The sequence below is a fragment of the Notolepis coatsorum genome, assembly GCF_963971535.1.
Source record: "Notolepis coatsorum genome assembly, chromosome: 1".
In the NCBI taxonomy this organism is placed as follows: Eukaryota; Metazoa; Chordata; class Actinopteri; order Aulopiformes; family Paralepididae; genus Notolepis; species Notolepis coatsorum.
Genome location: NC_140165.1, coordinates 36,446,158 through 36,465,217, shown reverse-complemented (window position 1 = coordinate 36,465,217; position 19,060 = coordinate 36,446,158). Strand labels below are relative to the sequence as shown.

At 39.9% G+C, this 19,060-nt stretch overlaps 1 protein-coding gene across 1 annotated transcript in view; it reads right to left on the bottom strand.

Moving 5' to 3' along the window:
• Positions 1 to 5,120: 5,120 nt before the first annotated feature.
• wbp4 (WW domain binding protein 4) overlaps positions 5,121 to 19,060 on the bottom strand; it is a 43,937-nt gene continuing 29,997 nt past the window's right edge. Inside the window, exon 10 of the mRNA XM_084323992.1 lies at positions 5,121 to 6,177. Coding sequence (XP_084180118.1) covers positions 5,970 to 6,177 — 208 coding nt within the window. The 3' untranslated portion in view covers positions 5,121 to 5,969. The remainder of the gene's footprint in view (positions 6,178 to 19,060) is intronic.

Genomic DNA, 19,060 nt, shown 5'->3' with positions numbered 1-19,060 from the left:
TAGTTCATTGGCTTAGTCAAGTCAAGAGTTTTAATTGTCACGGCATACAAGTATACAATGAAATGCGGGTGGTCTTGCCCGCAACGATGTGCAATACAGTGGTACAACATATAATAGAATCCAATAAAAAAAAAAACATTGTGCAATAAACAGGTAACAGGTAACATGGTGTGATATCTCGGTATCTGTACATAGTTATTTACAGAGCATATATATAGGACATGCTAGGTAGCTTTGGTAGTGCAATACACTGTTCCTGTTATTCTAATTTAAAGAGGCCTTTCCTTTTGGCCATAAGTGTGCGTGTGTGCGGCATGAGTGTGTGCCCGCTCATGTTAAAGTGTTAAGTGGCTGCTATGTGTGTGAGCGTGCACAGCGTGCGTGTCGTGTGTGTGTTCATGTGTGTTTGTGTGTGGATAGTTCAGTGTTCTGTGGCACTCAATGTTCATTGTTCAGGGCTCTGATGGCCTGGGGGAAGAAGCTGAGCCTAAGCCGCTCTGTCCTTGTAGCTGGGGTTCGCAGGCGTCTGCCTGACCTCAGCAGCTGGAACAGGCTGTTATTGGGGTGGTGAGGGTCTTTCATTATCCTGCAGGCTCTGGATTTGCACCTCTTGTTGTATAGAACCTGCAGGGGAGGTAGTGCAATACCCGTGGTACGCTCGGCTGAGCGCACCACTCTCTGTAGGGCCTTCTTGTCCTGTGCCGTGCTGTTTCCATACCAGGCAGTGATGTTTCCGGTCAAGATGCTCTCTACTGCTCCTGAGTAGAAGGACTGGAGTATCTTCCCCGATACTCTGAACTTCCTTAACTGTCTCAGGTGGTAGAGGCGCTGTTTCGCCTTCTTTACTACTGTGTCTATGTGTGTTGACCATGTCAGATCCTCTGAGATGTGGACCCCCAGGTACTTAAAGCTGCTCACCCTGTCCACGGTAGCCCCGTTAATCATCAGGTGTCCACTAGTGACGACATAGGAAGCTTGTGTCTTCCTGTTCCTGGCAGCATGTAGAAGTGGATTCTGCAATGAACCACCTTGCAACGTATCCTTTTCCTGTCTGTAACTAATTGCATGATTCACTTTTGAATAAACCTTTGAAGGATGTTTTCTACCTTTCATTATTGAATATAGTCAGATATACGTTACAGTGCCTGGACCATATAACAATCATTTCCAATGGGATGACTTTATTCTACTGATCCACATTTCTGTATTCTGTGGTGTATAAAATAGTGGATCGAAAGCAAGCTAACCTTTTGGTAGTTAACTAATGCAGGTGACCCCTATACTTGTGCACTTCCTGTTCAGGCTCATCCCTTATTGCTACAATGTTGCAGATCGCTAAAGGAAATTAATTGTTACAAAGTAGCATATTTTTTGGTTTCATATTTCCCAGTATTGTTATCAGGACCGCAACCGTTTCAGTCTCTGGTATAGGGAGGTGTAGTCTGACGTCGCTTTGGAACCCCTGCGAGGTCCACCCGTATAGGAATTTATCATTGGGGAAATGGGTTATCGGCTATTGTAACAATTCTGCTGCATGTAAATAGAAAAGCTTTCCATTTTTGCACAAAATGAGTTCCCTTCTATCACTAACATTATTGTTTAAGCATTTTTGGTTGAAATAAAAAGAAGAATATTTTCATGTTGAGCTATAAATTGTGGATGAATATGCACAGAAAGGTACACCATGCAAATGGTAATGCTTTATTTGTTTTAACGAGACAATTTAGAAATGGGCAATGGGGAAATACATTGCGTTGGACAGAGGGTGGAACACGGAAAAACGGCAATGACGTAACCACCTCCCTATAGTCCAGTGACAATCTAACTCAAAAAAGGGCCCCACCCAGGAGAGATTGCAATAGTAATGTTTCACAGTTCTTATTGTTCCTAATACCCTCCTGCATCATATTAAAAGTCTTACATTGTGGATTTAATGGATCAAATTTCCCCTGGGTCAAACCACAGATTGACTGGACTAGTAGTGGAACACTCTCGTACGTTGACTGGGTGACGTCACAACACAGGACGCACAAAACATTGTGTGCGCGCGCATGCGTTCATGTAGTGTTATTTATTTATATTCTAATTATTATTCTATCAGCCGAATGTGGTCAAATACTTGTTTAGAGAAATATTATGCACACCTTCTGCACTCGTATAATTCACAACTGGTTATGGAGGAATATAGAGAGATGTCACCACCACTTCAAAACCGCTCTCAAAGAGCACCTACGGGTGGCTGCAATTAGGAACTGGCCCCGGTAAATGTCAAAATCCCCCCCCACCCAACCCCCTCCAATGTACAGTTTCTTCCCCTTCAGATGCATATTTTTTTTATGATGTCTTTTTCTTACACAGTACCGTATATTTGTATGTCTTGTATGTCATAAATGTCTTGATGAATTGAAAATGGAGGACCCTTATGTAAACAAGACAAAAGTATTTTTCTGGTCTGCATCCTCTTAGCAGTTGTTAGTATTGAGCTGTACTGATTGATTGATTGAAAACTTTATTAACAGATTGCAGAATGGGTACAATACAGTGCGGCTCAATACACACAATTGTTAAGGGGATGCAGACCAGATAATGACTTTCGTCTTGTTTACATCAGGGTCCCCCATTTTCAATTCATCATGACATTTATGACATACACGACATATACAGTAGTTACATCCAGACATTTATGACATACAAGATATACAAATATACAGTACTGTTTAAGAGACAGAGAACATAAAAGAAAATATATACATTCGAGGGGGAATCAACTGTACATTGGAGGGGGTTGGGTGGGTGGTTGGACATTTACCAAGGCCAGTTTCGAATAGCAGCCTCCCGTAGGTGCTCTTTGAGAGCGGTTTTGAAGGAGGGTAGGGATTCACATTATTTTACGGTTGTGGGTAGTGCGAAACGTGTTTAGTCCCTTGTTTGAGCCGAATCTGAGTTGAACATGATTTGTGGAACCCCCTCTGGTAATGTGGTCGTGGAATTCACTGACCTTTGGGAAGTATTTCGACATGTACATGGGTATCTTAGTGGTGTACTAGTGTATCTTGTAGACCAGGCCCATTGCAAGTCGTCTACTCTAAGCCATCCTAGGTTGTCAAAAGGGTTAAAAAAAACAATTAAAAAAGAGCACATTACTAACTTTGTATTACAGTTAAATTTATCCTCACATCTTTTACTGCAATATAATTTGGGCCAGCACTTACCCATCTTACTTACAATCCATAGAGCTCAGAAATCCTTTGTAAGAATTGCAACCAACTCTTCTTATTTAGCCTGAACCAAACCATTATTTAAACAACTGCAACTACTCACAATTTATGAGGTCAACAAGTATCAAACATGGGTTCTTATGTACAAAGTAATTGGTCTTCCTTTATCTTTGCCTAATTTTTTTCAAACTTATTTTGAGTTTAATTCTCATTATCATGCACATCTCACAAGAAGAAATAAAGACTTACTCATTCCTTTCTGTAGGACCTCTGTTGCCAAATTCTCATTTGTTTATCAAGGTGCAGTGATGTGGAATGATATACAAAATCTAATAGAAACATGAACATGTTCCACTTAAAATATATTTAAAAGCTTAAAAAAGAACTACAGATCCTGTAGTCTATAGTATCCATGTGTATTTGTGTAAAGTCTTTTAAAAATAAATTCCCAACATTATAATAGTTGTATAATGCTGTATTGTATGTATCTGTGTGTATGAGAGGGATATGCGCATGAGTTTGTGCATAATGTGGGGGGGGGGGGGGGGGGGGGATTTTTGTGTGTGTAGTTATCCTATATAGGTTTAAGCTTATAAGCCCTTGGTTTTTTTTTTTTACCTTTCCTGCACATTTTAACTGTTCTTCCTTTTACTTATTTTATTCCAGAATGTATGTTTGTAAGTGCGAATAACAATAAACAAATAAATAAACAAACCAGGGCCAGTTTCGAATAGCAGCCTCCCGTAGGTGCTCTTTGAGAGCGGTTTTGAAGGAGGGTAGGGATTCACATTATTTTACGGTTGTGGGTAGGGCGAAACGTGTTTAGTCCCTTGTTTGAGCCGAATCTGAGTTGAACATGATTTGTGGAACCCCCTCTGGTAATGTGGTCGTGGAATTCACTGACCTTTGGGAAGTATTTCGACATGTACATGGGTATCTTAGTGGTGTACTAGTGTATCTTGTAGACCAGGCCCATTGCAAGTCGTCTACTCTAAGCCATCCTAGGTTGTCAAAATGGGCAGGGGTAAGGTGGGTTTTAGGAGTGAGGTCAAGCAGTAGTCTGACCAGTTTGTTTTGTGATGTTTGTCGTCTTGTTTTTAGGGCCTTTGGTACCATGAGGTGCAAGCATAGTCGTAGTACCCTTGAATGAGTCTTCAAGGTATTCTTGTTTACCAGAGAGGAGATCCGGTACAAGAATCTTGTTCGTTGGTTGACTTTTTTGATTACATTGGTTGCCATTTTGTCACAGGAAAGATTTGCCTCTAGGATGGAACCCAGGTAGGTAATTTCATCTTTCCTTGTGACAATATTGTCACCCACTGTAACAGATGAGCCGTTGGCCTTGCTGAGTTTGTTATTTGATCCAAAGAGAATGGACTCTGTTTTACCCAGGTGTAATGATAGCTTGTTATCCGCGAGCCAGGTGCAGATTCTGCCGAGTTCAGAGCCGAGGGCTTTTTCAACCTGCAACTTGTTCTTGTCAGAGACCAGCAGGGCTGAGTCGTCCGCGAACAGGAACAAGTTGCAGTCACAAGCTGCTGACATGTCATTTGCATAAATTAGGAACAGTAACGGTCCTAGTATGCTTCCTTGTGGAACAAGGTACCCATTCTGCAATCTGTTAATAAAGTTTTCAATCAATCAATCAAACTAGGTTACAGCATGCTTTTAGTTCCAAGATATCATGTCGGTTTTAGAGAAGAATCGAGCAACAGAAATACACAAGGACTGTTGTATGCCACTGTACCCATTCTGCAATCTGTTAATAAAGTTTTCAATCAATCAATCAAACTAGGTTACAGCATGCTTTTAGTTCCAAGATATCATGTCGGTTTTAGAGAAGAATCGAGCAACAGAAATACACAAGGACTGTTGTATGCCACTGTACACTACTGGCTGCAGTATTTCCTACCAAAATCCGAACTATCCCTTTAACATTGTAATAACAGCTGCAGATAATTCAACAGTGTTCACAATGAAAAATGTCATTTATTTTTACAATACCCTTTTCAGAGATAAAACTTGTCACTTGTTTTTCATCCTTCAGTCACTCTTTCATTTTCATATTGCTATGTTGCTATGTATGAGAGAAATGCGAGTAGTCATTCACTTTACATGACAAATTGTGACAACGCACCAGCCGTACATAAATTACAAAGGTAAAAAAGAAATAATAATAATATGATTTATGGAAAGAAAAAAATATATATAAAAAAAAGTTCTATATTAAATTTGTCAGCACTGTAAAAGGAGAATATCGGCACAGAGTAGAAATAATCTATTTACATTCATGAAATCATCAGTATCGGATTGGCCAGACAAACTGTGTGATAAGGCATAGAATTAATATGTTGGATATGTAAGGGAATGCAAACTAACACATTTTCTTTGGATAAATGTGAGTACAAAGGGGGGGGGGGGCGAGGTACATCAATTTAATAGGAAAAGAAAACATATTTTAGAAACACTGATCCTGTTTTGTTTACTGAGCGAATAGCCTTCTACGAGAAGATGGAAGAGGAAAGAAACAAAACACTGACCTAAAGTATTTCCTGAACATAAGAACATTGTGGTGTGCACCTGACAAAACAAAGCTAATACAACATAGGCCTGCAAGCATCCGAGCTGAGCATTTCAATGCCATTCATCCCCTTGTCCTTTACACATTCAACAAAATTGTCTCTGATCAAATTATCATCTCATTCTAACTACAACTGTCCAGTTTTGCAAAAGACTGAGGGGGGGTATGTGTTAATCATCGTCACTGTTGGCCCTCTGTCTGAGACCCCTGTTTCTGCCATTCTGTGTCTTGCTCTTCCTGAATGAGGTGGGACCGCTCTGGTCTCCCAGGGAGGTGATGGTGCGTTCCGTGAACTTGGGCTTGGGTTCCGGGGGCAGTTCTGCCGCCATGATGGCTGTGTATCCCTCCACCTGGGGCAACTGGAGGTCCACGTTAGCACTGGAAATAGAAGGGGACGGAAAAAAAGAATGAATGAGGCTGTGTACATCTCCGTTTGAATATCACATCGGAATTATGGCTGAACGATATGGACTAAATATCATGTTGACATTTTTAAGGTCAAGTTCAAGTTTCTTTATTAACACTTTCACTGCCCAAGCTTAATTCCTTTTTACCTCCTTGAATGCCCAGCACCACTTCAATGTTAACGTTAATATCGCCTAATCTATGTTTTAAATTATGGCTATGTGTCTAATCTGCCCGTCGCTTATCAAAGACTCATTTTCCAGTCAACATTGTCGTAGCAGATTGTTTTTTTATCGCTTCATTTCCGTTTTCTAGCATTTTGAAAAGCACTCGTTTTCATGGAAAAATGAAGACATTCCATGATAATCGCCCTTTACTGGAATATTCTAGAACGTTGTAATTTTTTGGCCTATTTATGAATAGTTTTCAAATAAACGCTAGATTATCGATAGTATGTGTGTGCGCATGCACGCTCATGCCGCGAGCTGAAAATCGATTCTCCTATTTCCTGACCGCTCGCACAGTCAATCAGCCATATCACATAATCACATAAAAGCTTATATCTCCGTGCGGCTACGTGGCGCAGTGGGCAAGGCGCTCGCAACGAATGCTGGAGACTGGGCTCGAACAGGAGGCTCCGCTCTCCACATTGCTTTCAGTTTAGCTGGTCGTCCACAATAATACACATTGGCCGTATTACGGGGAGGGAAACTGAAGGGTGGTGATCGGGCGTTGTGGACAGCGACTCCTACAGGTCGGTTGGTGCGCCTGCGCAGTAGAATCAAGAAGCGACGGGGGCGGGGCCCCTCCAAAGCCCAGACCCCCGACGCTGAAAGATCGAGCCACGCAGGTGAAAGGATGCGACGGCTGTTACCTCGAGTATCGGAGGGGACTCGTGCTATGTATGACTTAGTCCACATTGCAGCCGGCTTGTGGGAGGCAAGAAACAACGTTCGAAGACAGGGGAGGGTTGAATTGGACGATATGAAAATTGGGATGGGAGAAAAATTGAAAATGGGAGAAAAAGTGGATAAAAAAAAAGAAAGCTTATATCTCCATGAAAACGAGTCTGATTATCCTAAGACTGGTAACATAGATTCCTTACCCGAGATCAGATGGTATCCAAATGGATTATTCCAATTCCTGATCGCCATTCAAAAAAATCGATCCTTTTGTTGATTCACAGTGTATACTGTAAAAACACATAATCCCGCTGCTCTGAGGCTCACTAGTGGAGCTGATCGACCCCGGCTGCGTGAATATTAAAGGCAACCAACTTGTGTTCGGCTTTTCTCTGATTGGCCGCGCCCCCCCGCCCCCACGCGCAGGCAAGCGCAGCCGTCCCACGTCCCAAATGAAATCCAAAGAGCAAGCGCGGCAGCGCGGGCAACCAACTTCTGTAGTGTTGGGCTGCTGTTCCAACGCACTTGTGTTGGGCTGCGGTAGCAGTGGAGCGCTGCTGACTGATCGCGTTTTTAACAACCAACGGTAGATTCACTCGTCACTGTACATGTATAAACAAAGCCCATACAGTTATGAAATAATAAACACTGTTAGGACTCGCAATAATAAACACTGTTACGACTATATATATATATATATAGGTACTAAATACCTATATGTCCCTATGCCATAAATGTCATGTATGTTGTGTATGTCATAAATGTCTATATGAATTGAAAATGGGGGACCCTGATGTAAACAAGACAAACGTCTTTCTCAGGTCTGCATCCCCTTAACAATTGTATGTATTGAGCCGTACTGTATTGTACCCATTCTGCAATCTGTTAAATAAAGTTTTCATTCATTCATTCACTATCTGACTCTTAATAATAAACACTAGTGTTAGGACTATCTGACTCTTACTAATAAACACTGTGTTAGGACTATAAACACTGTTAGGACTATCTGACTCTCGGTCCAGCTCCAGCAGCAGCGGCCGTTCCTCCGTTGTAGAACGAAGCCCTTCAATGACCGCGCTCTCATATTTTGCGAATGCATAAACTATGTCTTAAATTATGGCTATGTGTCTAATATGGCTGTCACTTATCAATGACTTCGCGACAGCCATATTAGACACATAGCCATAATTTAAGTTATAGTTTATGCATTCGCAAATATGAGAGCTCTGTCATTGAAGTGGGTGGTGGCAGTGTAACAACGTTCACCCTGATGTGAAGTAGCGATTTTTATTGTTTTGTCATGACAACCCAATTACATAATCCAACATATGTGTAAAGAAACAACATATTCCAGTTAACGGTATATTTTTTAATTATTCATTACGGTATAAATTAGGTTAACTGGAGCTGTCGAGGCTCCTTGCTGAAGAGCCAGCGGGGCAATGCGGTTGTTCATTCACCGGCTTCCGTGCACCGCCCGCGGCTTGACTCGGTTCAGCGTTCACCCTGATGTAAAGTAGCGATTTTTATTGTTTTGTCATGACAACCCAATTACATAATCCAACATATGTGTAAAGAAACAACATATTCCAGTTAACGGTATATTTTTTAATGATTCATTACGGTATAAATTAGGTTAACTGGAGCTGTGGAGGCTCCTTGCTGAAGAGCCAGCGGGGCAATGCGGTTGTTCATTCACCGGCTTCCGTGCACCGCCCGCGGCTTGACTCGGTTCAGCGTTCACCCTGATGTAAAGTAGCGATTTTTATTGTTTTGTCATGACAACCCAATTACATAATCCAACATATGTGTAAAGAAACAACATATTCCAGTTAACGGTATATTTTTTAATGATTCATTACGGTATAAATTAGGTTAACTGGAGCTGTGGAGGCTCCTTGCTGAAGAGCCAGCGGGGCAATGCGGTTGTTCATTCACCGGCTTCCGTGCGCCGCCCGCGGCTTGACTCGGTTCAGCGTTCACCCTGATGTAAAGTAGCGATTTTTATTGTTTTGTCATGAAAACCCAATTACATAATCCAACATATGTGTAAAGAAACAACATATTCCAGTTAACGGTATATTTTTTAATGATTCATTACGGTATAAATTAGGTTAACTGGAGCTGTGGAAACTATTATCTTAAATTATGGCTATGTGTCTAATATGGCTGTCTCAAACACAAGGACCTGGGGGAGCCTCATGCGCATGCGCGGCTCTCTGCCGCGACTCTCTTGTCTCTCTTGTCTCTCTTGCCGCAAGGCCGCGTGCTAGTGGATTGATTGATTGGCCGTGTGGCCAATCAGAGAAACGCTGAACGAAAAGCTGAACACAAGTTGGTTGCCTTTAATATTCACGCACCCCGGCTGCGTGAGTGAGAAGTAAAATGTGGAGTCAGGGATTTTTTTTCTCATTCATTTTCATTGAGTTCAATCCAAAAGGGTGAATTACCATCTGGGAGACGATAGGGGGCGCTTTTTTCACATCTGAGCGCCTGGAGTGGCTGAATTTCCAACGGTAGACTCGGTTGATGAAATATGATTTCAGATCGCTAATAAAAAAAAAAAATAGAAAATATGAGAATTCTCGTGAGTGGGCATTCAACCCGCGGGGAGTAAACCCGAGAAAACTCGGGTTGGGCAATCAAAGTGTTAATGTTAACACAAGGTCAACGGTACAATGACATGTGTTGGATGAGAGAACAGGTCAGCTCAGCAGTAAGAACACTAGATACATTAGTCATAAGGTAGAATAAAATAAGATAAAAAAAAAGAATAATAATAAAGTAAATAAAAATGGATCAATCAAAAAGAAAATTGCACATTGGGTGTGTTGCAGCAGTCATAGTTGAAACGAACTTAAATCTGTTCCTGAGTGGAGTGTGGAGTAGGGCTGTCACATTATATTCGAATATCAAATTTAATTTCAAATGTACATAAAAACATCAGATTCAAACGTGAACAGAGAAATTCGAATTTATTTAAAAACTGACTGTACCTTTAAGACGGCATGGTGGGTTTTGCGACATGCTGCCATAAAGTGTTGTTGTTGCCGGCATTATGCGCAACCAATGCGTCTATCTGACGGCCCTTTCTGTGGAGCGCACTGGACTATTGAGAAACAATAGGAATTTTCCATTGGTTCTCCCAGTCCACATGACCATTTCTAGCATTTCCATTGGCTATAGTGACAGACATATATATGATAAATGGATAGATACAGCGGATTAGATGCAGTCCAGAGAAAACAACCAATCTAGATATTTCAAGATTCTATGTCTTAGGGAAAGCGAGTATCTTATTGAAATGTTTTTATTGTTATGTTTTTATTTTTTATGTATTGATCTTTTACTGAAATGTTATTTTACTGTACTTTGCCTATTGCCGTACTTTTATTACTGTTGCCTTATTAATGTGATGCTTTATTTTTAGTACCCGGAGCTGCTAACTGGCTAACGTTATGAGAGCTAACGTTGCTACCTGCTGTACCCGGAGCTGCTAACTGGCTGACGTTATGAGAGCTAACGTTGCTACCTACTGTACAAGTGCATTGGTTTAGTGCACTTCCTACTTCCGGTTGCTGCTAAACAAGTACAAGTGCATTGGTTTAGTGCATTTCCTACTTCCTAACTGGCTAACGTTATGAGAGCTAACATTGCTACCTACTGTACAAGTGCATTGGTTTAGTGCACTTCCTACTTCCGGTTGCTGCTAAACAAGTACAAGTGCATTGGTTTAGTGCATTTCCTACTTCCTAACTGGCTAACGTTATGAGAGCTAACGTTGCTACCTACTGTACAAGTGCATTGGTTTAGTGCACTTCCTACTTCCGGTTGCTACTGAACGGACGTGTTTGTGCGGACCTGTTCTCCCAAACTTTCTTGACTGTTTTAATTTTTACGTAATTTTTTCTTTAAAAAAAACATTTCTTAACCATTGATCTTAACTGATCACTGTGACTTTATTGCTTTTATCGTTATATATGCCTATGTTTGTGTACAGCACTTTGAGCTACATGACATGTATGAAAGGTGCTTTATAAATACATACTTACTTACTTACTTACTTACTTACTTACTTACTTACTTACTTACTTACTTACTTACTTACTTACTTACTTACTTACTTACTTACTTAACATCCATGCAATCTCGGAGAGATGCACTCAATTCTGAGATGACAATCCATTCCGATACAATAAAGGAAGTCTTTATCACAAACTAATCCAACGATATTTAATGTTTTACAAAACATGTCTAGTGTTGTGCCCGGCTTTAGAGGGATAAAAGCCAAATTGTATTTTTTATTTAGTTAATAAATGTCTTGTTGTAATTCCTTATTGTAGCGCATCTTCTTGAAGTGGATTCAGCTTTTTTTACTCTGATTTGACTTCAGTTTAATTGCATTGTTACTGTGTGGTGCCGTCACAGTCATATATAAGTAAAGATAAAGTTTGAATGACTTACTGAACTGTTTTAATTTCACACCACACTGCTTGTTTGTTATTTCAGCACCAGGCGCTGTCCACAGACTTTTTTCATGTTGAGCAAGCGCTACATTGCACGTCGCTGCCTACTTGTTATTCACTCTCAACATGGATAAAACAAAGTATAATAAGCATTCTTTAGGTGGTGGTAGTTTTTGTTTGGACATTATAGCTAACATATAGTAATTTTTTCAAATTAATCTGATGGGCCAGATATTATTGTTGGCGGGCCAATATCGTTGCCGACCACTGGTCTACCGTTACGTCGTGGTCCGGTGAGTTATTATACACAATATTGGCGATGAGGATTATGGATTCTTTACTCTCACCTCTCTCTCCGTTCCTCGCCCTGCCTGGCGAGCCACCAATTCTGTGGATTCACTGCCTGGAATCTTTCGACACGTTCATAATAGCTCTGCTCCACAGAACGTGATGCTCCGGCGGATTGTTTTTCGTCAACAACCACATCAGGCACATATTCAAAATTATTACTGGTCATGGTTATTTTTAGTCTTGCAATTTTAAATTCGAATTTGTCTACAATTCTGCAACGAATATCGAATTAAGATTTTTTGTTAAAGTGACTGCCCTAGTGTGGAGTAGGTTTCAGTCAGTTTCAGTCAGCTGGAGCTTGTCCTCATTGACTTTGCATTAGTTGGGGGTGACAGTGGCTCGGGGGGTAGAGCAGTCGTCTGGTAATCCAGGGGTTCCCAGTTCGATTCCCGCTCCTCCCGGGCAGCGTGTCAAGACACTTAACCCCTAATTTGCACCTGATGAGCAGGTTGGCACCTTGCATGGTTGCCTCTGCCATCAGTGTGTGAATGTGTGAGTGAATGGGTAAAATGTGAGGAACAAATTGTAAAAGCGCTTTGGATAAAAGCTGCTATATAAATGCAGCCATTTACCATTTAACTAAGCAGAGCTGTGGGTATCTAGTATGAAGAGCATGGATTGTGCCAAGAAAGGACTCTACAAGTTAGCAACATGGCTAGGATTCCAAAATTGTGAACCATCCCTTTAAGGCGAGACAATACCTTTAACACATTCCCGGCCAATCACGTATATATACGTGATTGGGAGCCAACGCTTGACGGCCAATCACGTATATATATACCGTAATTCCTCTAATAGTAACCCCGGCTTGTATTTGTTTCAACTGTAGCGGGTACCAGGCTTGTATTAGGAGGAGGCCTGTATAAGAGGGAGGCCTATATTTCAAATTTTCAAACGGATCATAATGAATAAATCAACATTTTGTGTCAGTTTGAACCCAGTAAAATGTACTGGGTTCATTTATTGAAACCAAGTACTGTAAACAGTGCAATTACAGGTGGTCACTGGTCATTTCAACGTTTTCAAAGTGAAATAAAGTAACTAGCTCAGTATGCAGCTCAGTATATTAGTAACCTGGCTTGTATTAGGAGGCCGGCTTATAATTGCTTAGCTCAAGAGCACACCCGGCCATTAATAGAGACCCGGCTTGTATTTGAGACCCGGTTACTATTAGAGGAATTACGGTACGTTTTTTAACTAGTTTTTTCTTTTATTCGATTTTAATATCCTATTCAATGTCACGGAGCTGTATTTTGTCTGGAAAAGGCATATTTGGACGCGAAAATTGCAGTACCGGCCAGATCCTGGTATTGGCGCTGTCTCGAGAATGCAGTAATCCTTGTTGCAGACTTGGCGTCACATTTTTTACGCTCCGGGTGGACTTTTCTGTTAGCCTGAAGCGAGGGCTTCACCAGATCGCATGGAATACATTTTGCGACGCCGAATTCATTATGCAGTAAAGGAATATGGCATCAGCCAATGGACATATGATCTAGCAGATGGCGATCAAATAACTGGACAATTCTTTTTGGAATCCAACCGGCCACAGGTAAGAGCAATTTGACGTCAATTTCAGCTTGATTTAATAGCCATCCCCCTGCTCATCCTGTGTTGTGGTAATAACAAATGCCGTTATTGGTAATCAATAATCAGAAACTACTCCCCCCCCCCCCATTCATGCATTCATGATGGAACATAATACCGATCATATGCATTTGGATTTTTAACTCTAGCTTGTGTAGGGACGAAACGCCAATCAATTTAACGTTATTAGCTTAGCGCCTTATAAATAGCTTTGCAGGAATGATCCCAGATCATTCCGATAAAACGCTCATATTCACCACGGTATAAAACGGGAACGTATTGATTAAAAAAAAATATTTATGGCATATTGAACAGAAGGTTCATACTGTCAATTGACAATGACATTGGACCCATAGCTATAATATAAAATATAGATTTAGCTCTACAAACAACGTGACGCACAGTGAACGTTTGTAATGGAAAGGTGGCCTTCCTAGAGTGGGGCCCATCTAATGGCTGGCCGAGAATGTGTTAAGGCAAAACTGAATTTCCCTGAATTTCCCCAAGGGGATCAATAAAGGAATATCTTATCTTATAACAAATATTTGAATAGATATCACTATGAAACATATAAACATATACATATAAACTAAGAAAAAATATATTGCAAGTTTTCTGAATTGTATGTTTATATATGAGCAATATATAATATATATGAGCCACTGAATGATATATCAACAAACCCTTCTGTAATAAGAAGCATACTATGGATGGGAAGAAATGTGGAAAGTTTGGTGTGTGTAGATACTACGGAAATAGAGTTCTGCGTCTTTGTGTGTAAGTAAAATGCATACAGTGTTGTCAAAAATATCAAAAAATCGATACATATCGATTCTAAATATTTAAAACGGTTTCGATACTCATTTCCCGCAATATCGATACTTTCTGCAGTATCCATACCAGCTGGCTTGCTCGCAGTCTTCTACCGCAAATTGTTGACAGACAGATACACGCTGCTGCAGAGCACGCTTGCCCCTCCTCCTCCCCCTCACAGACCCGTCTTCAGTGGGTCTCATTCCCGAAAAATTTTCAAAGATATATTCTGGAAGACTTATCTTGGAACCACTGAGACATAATCTATGACAAGTACACTCTGGGTCCTGAACGTGCTGGTAATATGTCTTAAGTGGCTGAAAAGGTCGCACAAATTATATTATCTGATATCTGCTTGGAGAATGGCATTCTGTCTTAAACTGAAAGCGCGTTCCCGTTCAGCTCATTTGCATACAAAACAACGCCTCCATAGCTCCTTATAAGGCAACTGGTGACGCAGCTGTGTGAAATGGAATGGCGGAAGTGCTTTGCGAGTCTTGCGAGCCGCGTGATTACGAAACCTAGCGCCAGTCAGTGCCAATCAGAGAGCGTCTCCGAGAAATGCGGCTAGAATGTCATAAATGTATAGATGTAGCAGTACTGTCTATCTGTGTCGTGTGTGTCATATATGTTATGATGAATTGAAAATGGGGGACCCTGATGTAAACAAGACGAAATTCTTTCTCTGGTCTGCATCCCCTTATGTAATTGAGCTGTACTGTACTGTACCCATTCTGCAATCTGTTAATAAAGTTTTCAATCAATCAATCAAACAAAGGTCTGTCCCATTGTATACCAATCAATGGGATACATTGCATGTTGACCTGCATTCTTTCAAATGTATATAATTAATCATTAAAACAGATGTGTAACAAATAAGAAATACAAATTCCACAGAAGGCATTAAATTATTATTATTTTCAATCATTTCACAATAATTGCATAATTGTGTTTGAATATCTGAGTAATTAAAGTAATTATACATTTGTCCAAAATAGCTGGTTCAGATATGGTTAAGCAGCTGCCCTGTGATCAGATGAATCCATATTATTTATTTTTCCGACATCAAATGCGTAATTTCTTATCGTACAAATATTGTCATATTTATTTTAATTATGATTAAGTAATTAATTCCAAGGAGGCCTGTAGCGTTGACGTGAAGGAATCACTATGAGAACACAGTCTGTCAAGTTATAATAACATTTTAAATTAGTCAATCAATCATGAGATTTGATCGTGGGCTGAGAGCATATTTAAGTGTGCTCCTCAGCACTCTTAAATCTGCTCTCAGCCACGATCAAATAAGATCTCAGGAAAGTTTGGAGACTCCCACTCCCAGCCCTAATATGTCTTAAATGGGCCGAAATCTGGCTAAGACGAAATATTTTGTCGTAACTTCGTTCGGGAATGAGACCCAGTGTCTTCTTGTCAACAAAGCATTAAACATTAAACCATTGTAGTAGAAAATGTATAGTTTCTATATCATATGAGATCATCATTGCTATCAATCTCGGTCTCCCACGGAACTCTGTAATATATTAACAGACCTCTGTGGGGATGTGTTGATCTTTACCAGGACGGGGGGGGACATGATGACATCCCGTGCAGAAGCATTTAGGTAGAGCCATATGGAATCCGCGATCACGGAATCGCGGACGGAATCGCGGAATTGAGCAATAAAAATGGAATCAACAATTACAAAAATAAAAATTAATTTTTTTTTTTTTTTTTATGTTGTGGGACTTGTACAGCACTTTGTTCAACTTTGTCAGTGCTGTAAAGTTTAAACCTTTTTAAATCTTAGACAAACTAAACACTTTGCTTTCATGAAATATTATAAGCCGTCATTTGAGGCTTTATAAAAGCAGCACAATGAACACAAATCTGTCAGTGCCGAGTCCGACCTCATCTTAAATAACAAACAGCATTGCTTGTTGTAGTTAACAAAGAGAGGCAGGGTTGATTTTGCAAAAATATATATACTTTTTTTTTTTTTTTTTTAAATAATCGAATTTTATTTTCATATTTGAATCCCATGCCCATCGAACGAAGCTTAAAAGTATTTAAGACAGCCCTATTAAATGGACTGTTATATCTTATTAAATTGTGGACATTTATTCATTCCCACTTATCAGACACTATTTCTGATGGTAAAATGAGCGTACAAAGCAAAATACAGAATTCTGAAATATTAAAACGGAAAAAACTGAATTTGGAAAAAAATAAAATGGAATTTGGAAAAAAATAAAACGGATTTCATATGGCTCTACATTTAGGTCATGATCGTATGATGTTTGAGGGGAAGATACGCCTGTTTAAACCTGTCATGTTGTCATGTGATCAGCTGTTCTGGAATGTCTATAAAATGTCAGTGTGAGGGGAGGGCCTGGTCTCTCTTTTCCCCTCCTGCCGGCCCTCCTATCTATCTATCTATCTATCTATCTATCTATCTATCTATCTATCTATCTATCTATCTATCTATCTATCTATCTATCTATCTATCTATCTATCTATCTATCTATCTATCTATCTATTCTGTTGTCTTGAACTCCAATGCTTAAGTTGAATAAACTTCTGTCAATAATAATTAAGACCAGCCTCGTCTGCTTTCCTTAAGAAGCCCATTCTCCTTCACCATTAACTTTAGTTTAATACATGAGACGTTGTCTACTGATGGCTCATAATATCAACAGCTGATTCGTTGTTAGTAACGTTACAGCTAACGTTAGCTATTCGTTCTTCCGTTAGCTTATGCTTGCTAGCCACCTTATAATTCACAATATAATTACTTCATGGAAACGGAGTAACGTTAACGTTATGTCGAGTTCATACTACACTACACGTATTATGAACTCGACATAACGTTAACGTTACCCAGTTTCCATGAAGTGTTTAATAAGCAGCAATCTTGTTGAAAATGTAACGTTAATGCTCAGAGCAAAGCTCCGCGCTCCGGAAACCATCATGAAATTCTTCTTCTTCAATGGGTTTAATGGCAGATCGCGACCACAAAAGGCGCATACCGCCACCTACTGTACAATCCATTCAACCCCATAACACACAAAACAAAAAACCCATCCCTAACATCGCCACCCTATCCAAACCTAATCTATGAGTCACTCATTGCCTCCTATGGGCTGACTCTGGCCTTCTTGATCACTCACCACCCCCTTCCCTAACTCTCTTACTTGATCACTCACAACAACCCCCTTCTCTAACTCCCTTACTACTTCCCCCAATGTTAACCCCTTCATACCCATGTGTTGTACTGCTGCTTTAACTATTAACTTTATCCTATCTGTTCTACTGCTAACCATCATTGTTGTATTCACTACTCCTGCCACAAATGCCACTATATTCAACTTCTCCCCCCACACCCTCTCTTTCTCCTCCTGTACTTCCTCTACTGACAAATGCCCTTTTCTAAAACCCTGTTCCCTATCTTGCTTTCCCTGATCCTCCTGCACTACCCTTACTGCCAAATGCCCTTATCTTCTAAATTGTTGTAGTCATATTGTAGTCTTTTAGTCTTATTAACTAAAAGATTTTAATCAAATAAAAAGCAGCAGCACTATTACATAACTGAGTCATGTTTGCCATGTATTTCTTTCTTTAGGGGAGTAGGACATTTGTTTCACAGTTTTAGCATGATGTTTTATAGATGGCTAGGTTAAACACAGGTTTTTGTTTTTAAGAGGGGGGGTTTGATTTGATTTAGATTAGATAATTTAAACAAAAAACTAGCCCTGAATGAAAAAAAGCATAACATCCTGTCTGAAAACAAGGAGTACTCCATTCTCGAGACAGCACCACTACCAGGATCTGGCCGGTAATGCACTTTTCCAAATCCCAAAAGTAGGGTATATCTGCAGTGCAGCTCCTTGACATTGAGTAGGATATTAAAATGCAATAAAAGCAAAAACAAGTTTACCACGTATATATACGTGGTTGGCCCTTTAACACTTTCCGTGCCAGCCGTGCCAGTCCTATATACCCTGTTGCGTGCCACCGCTCTATTCAATGACAGAGCACTCACATTTGTGAACGCATAAACTATATCTTAAATTATGGCTATGTGTCTAATAGTGTTGTCACGATACTGGAATTTCGAACTTCGATACGATACCTTGAAAAGTATCGATATTCGATACCACGAAAATGCAAAAATATTGTTTTTTTATTTTTAACAAATTTAGCTTTTGTTGCTGGTTGATTCTCCTCAGCTTCTCTCTGGTACTATAAGAGAAGATAAATATAACACTTTTAAAACCCTTTGTTTCTCTTTAGATCAGACATTTAAAAATAACTAAATTATCTAATCTAAATCAAATCAAACCCCCCCTCTTAAAAACAAAAACCTGTTTAACCTAGCCATCTATAAAACATCATGCTAAAACTGTGAAACAAATGTCCTATTCCCCTAAAGAAAGAAATACATAGAAAACATGACTCAGTTATGCAATAGTGCTGCTGCTTTTTATTTGGTTAAAATATTTTAGTTAATAAGACTAAAAGACTACAATATGGCTACAACAATTTCATGACGGCTTCCGGTTTCCGGTTTGCGGAGCTATGCTCGGAGCATTAACGTTACATTTTCAACAAGATTGCTGCTAATTAGACACATACTACGTGTAGTGTAGTATGAACTCGACATAAGGTTAACGTTACTCCGTTTCCATAAAGTAATTATATTGTGAATTATAAGGTGGCCAGCTAGCTAGCATAAGCTAACAGAAG